At 39.1% G+C, this 2,211-nt stretch overlaps 1 protein-coding gene across 1 annotated transcript; it reads right to left on the bottom strand.

The window, feature by feature from the left end:
- Positions 1 to 602: 602 nt before the first annotated feature.
- Positions 603 to 1,994, bottom strand: LOC127435399 (proteinase-activated receptor 3-like). Its single transcript, XM_051688861.1, has one exon. It carries the CDS (start codon positions 1,992 to 1,994, stop codon positions 1,125 to 1,127), a length of 870 nt encoding a protein of 289 aa, XP_051544821.1. The 3' UTR covers positions 603 to 1,124.
- Positions 1,995 to 2,211: the final 217 nt, after the last annotated feature.

Raw genomic sequence — 2,211 nt, 5'->3', positions numbered from 1 at the left:
TTTCAACAAAAATGTTAAATGAAAAATTTAGGAATTTTAAGACATTTAATAAACTTTTCTGTAAAGCTGAGTTGAAACTATGTGTACTGTGAACAGAACTATACAAATGAAATGATATTGATTTGAACAATGGAATCGTGTTTTGTGCTCCGAGTCCTCATTTCAAATAGTTTTTCGGAAAGAACATATGTCATGTTCTCCAGCCAAAGAGGAAATGAACCATTGATCCAAAAACATCAAATAATGAATTGTTGTATTGCTTTCAATATAGCAAAGGGTGAATAAAACTTACAGATCAAACCTTTTTGATCAGCATTTTCCATACAGTCCCAATTTTTTTGGAAATGGGGTTTTATACAGTATATTGTTAATGACTTTATTCCCCCCCCCCCATTACCTTAATGTAAAACTATCTCATTCTCATTAATGTAATCCAAAAAAGTATACTTTTGAAAGAATATCATGTAGTTTTTGTTGTACTTTAGGCAATCTTAATGAAAAAAACATAAAGAATAAGAATAAAATGTAAAACATCTATAAGAATTGAGGGAAACATGCTTAATTGTGACGAAAATAATGGCAGAATGCAAAAAGTCCTAAAACAGGCTTAATTTTCATTATGAAAAAAAAACATTATTCTTTAATTTAGGAGTGAAATGTGACATGTTTTTGATGAGAGAGAGCTGTACACAATTACACATTGATTTTTACATTTAAAAGCATTAAAGCAACATCTCAAATAAGTGTAAAACAGCTGCAGATATTTTTCTTCTGAATTAACAAGATGCTGATCTTGAACGAACACTCAATATTTTAGGCCATTTTTAAGATTTACACAATTCAGTTTAAAAAAAAAATCAATCTAAATTGAATTGCGGAAATTTTAACCAAATTAAATGAATACAACTTGAATAAATCTAAGTTTGGTTAATTCAATTTTGTAAAAGATCACTCACTTCTTAAAAATATCATTTTTTTTTTTTTCATTTTTTTTTTTTAGGGTAGCCTACACAAAACGACATTTTCGTATAGATTCAGTAGTTCAGTTCATCTAATCGGCTACCTCAAATGCCAAGAATAATGACACCTTTATAATTGATCATGTCTTTGTAGAATGTTCTGCATCAGCAGCACACCGGCACTTTGGGCAGCTGTTCCCGGGACAGATACAGAACTGGCTGGATGCTGCTGCTCACGTCCATGAAGCCAAAGGCGATATAGTGAATATAACAGCGGAACACATCCGGAGAGAAATAGTCCTGGAACGGAAAGAGAGCCACCGGTGGGAAGTAGTTCAAGACGATGATGGCCAGGATGATGATGACCATCTTAAAGGCCTTTTTCTTCACAGGGTGTCTTTCATCGCGTCCCGGAGCAGACTGCCGGAGTGCCCACAGAATGGAGATATTACAGAACACCATGAAGGCAAACGCGGCCAGAATCATGCCGGTGAACGCTTTCTCAAAGTTCGGAATGTTTCCAACACACTTTGCTGTGGCGTAAACCAAAGTAACAAGCCACACGACACCGGCGCAAACCGAGCGATGCCGTTTGTCTTTGAGCTTTGTGAATGTGATCGGGTGCAGGACGGCCATGTACCGGTCCAGACAGATGCATGACAGGAACAGCGGCGACGAGTCTTTGACCCCGTAGATGAAGCGCAGCACGTACCAGGTGCTGTCGGTGGTCAGAAAGACGATGTTGGCGAGTTCCAGAGGAGGAATGAGGCAGAAGAACGTGTCCAGTACGGCCAGTTGCACGATGAAGATGTCGGACGTGGACGAGTCGCCTTTATTCTTGTGAATGAGCCACAGAACTATGATGTTCGCCGGGATCCCGAGGGACATGTTGATGAACTGCAGTACCAGGTAGAAAAGTATGACAGCGGGCATGTGGGCACAGGTGGCATACACGGTCTCCTCCGCCAGCGAGGCGTTCAGCGGCCGGTGACTGATGATGAGGAGGGAAGAATTGATGAAGTGGAACATTGACATCTTCCTGTTCTTCTGCCCAGAAATACAAACAACTGTCAATTGTAATATCTTCAAATGAATCACAGTCAGTAATACATTTATATTTGAGTCACTCAAGAAACTTCATCCTGAGATTCACTTCAAACTCTATTGAAGGAGTTCTGGACTCTTCATCACTGCTGCACCTGCACTGTCTGCCTCAACATCGTTTATAATCATCATTTGCAGGCACAATTCA

The sequence above is a fragment of the Myxocyprinus asiaticus genome, chromosome 4 (assembly GCF_019703515.2).
Source record: "Myxocyprinus asiaticus isolate MX2 ecotype Aquarium Trade chromosome 4, UBuf_Myxa_2, whole genome shotgun sequence".
NCBI classification, from domain to species: domain Eukaryota; kingdom Metazoa; phylum Chordata; class Actinopteri; order Cypriniformes; family Catostomidae; genus Myxocyprinus; species Myxocyprinus asiaticus.
Note: the sequence above shows the minus strand (reverse complement) of the source record. Positions and strands in the feature narration are given on the sequence as shown.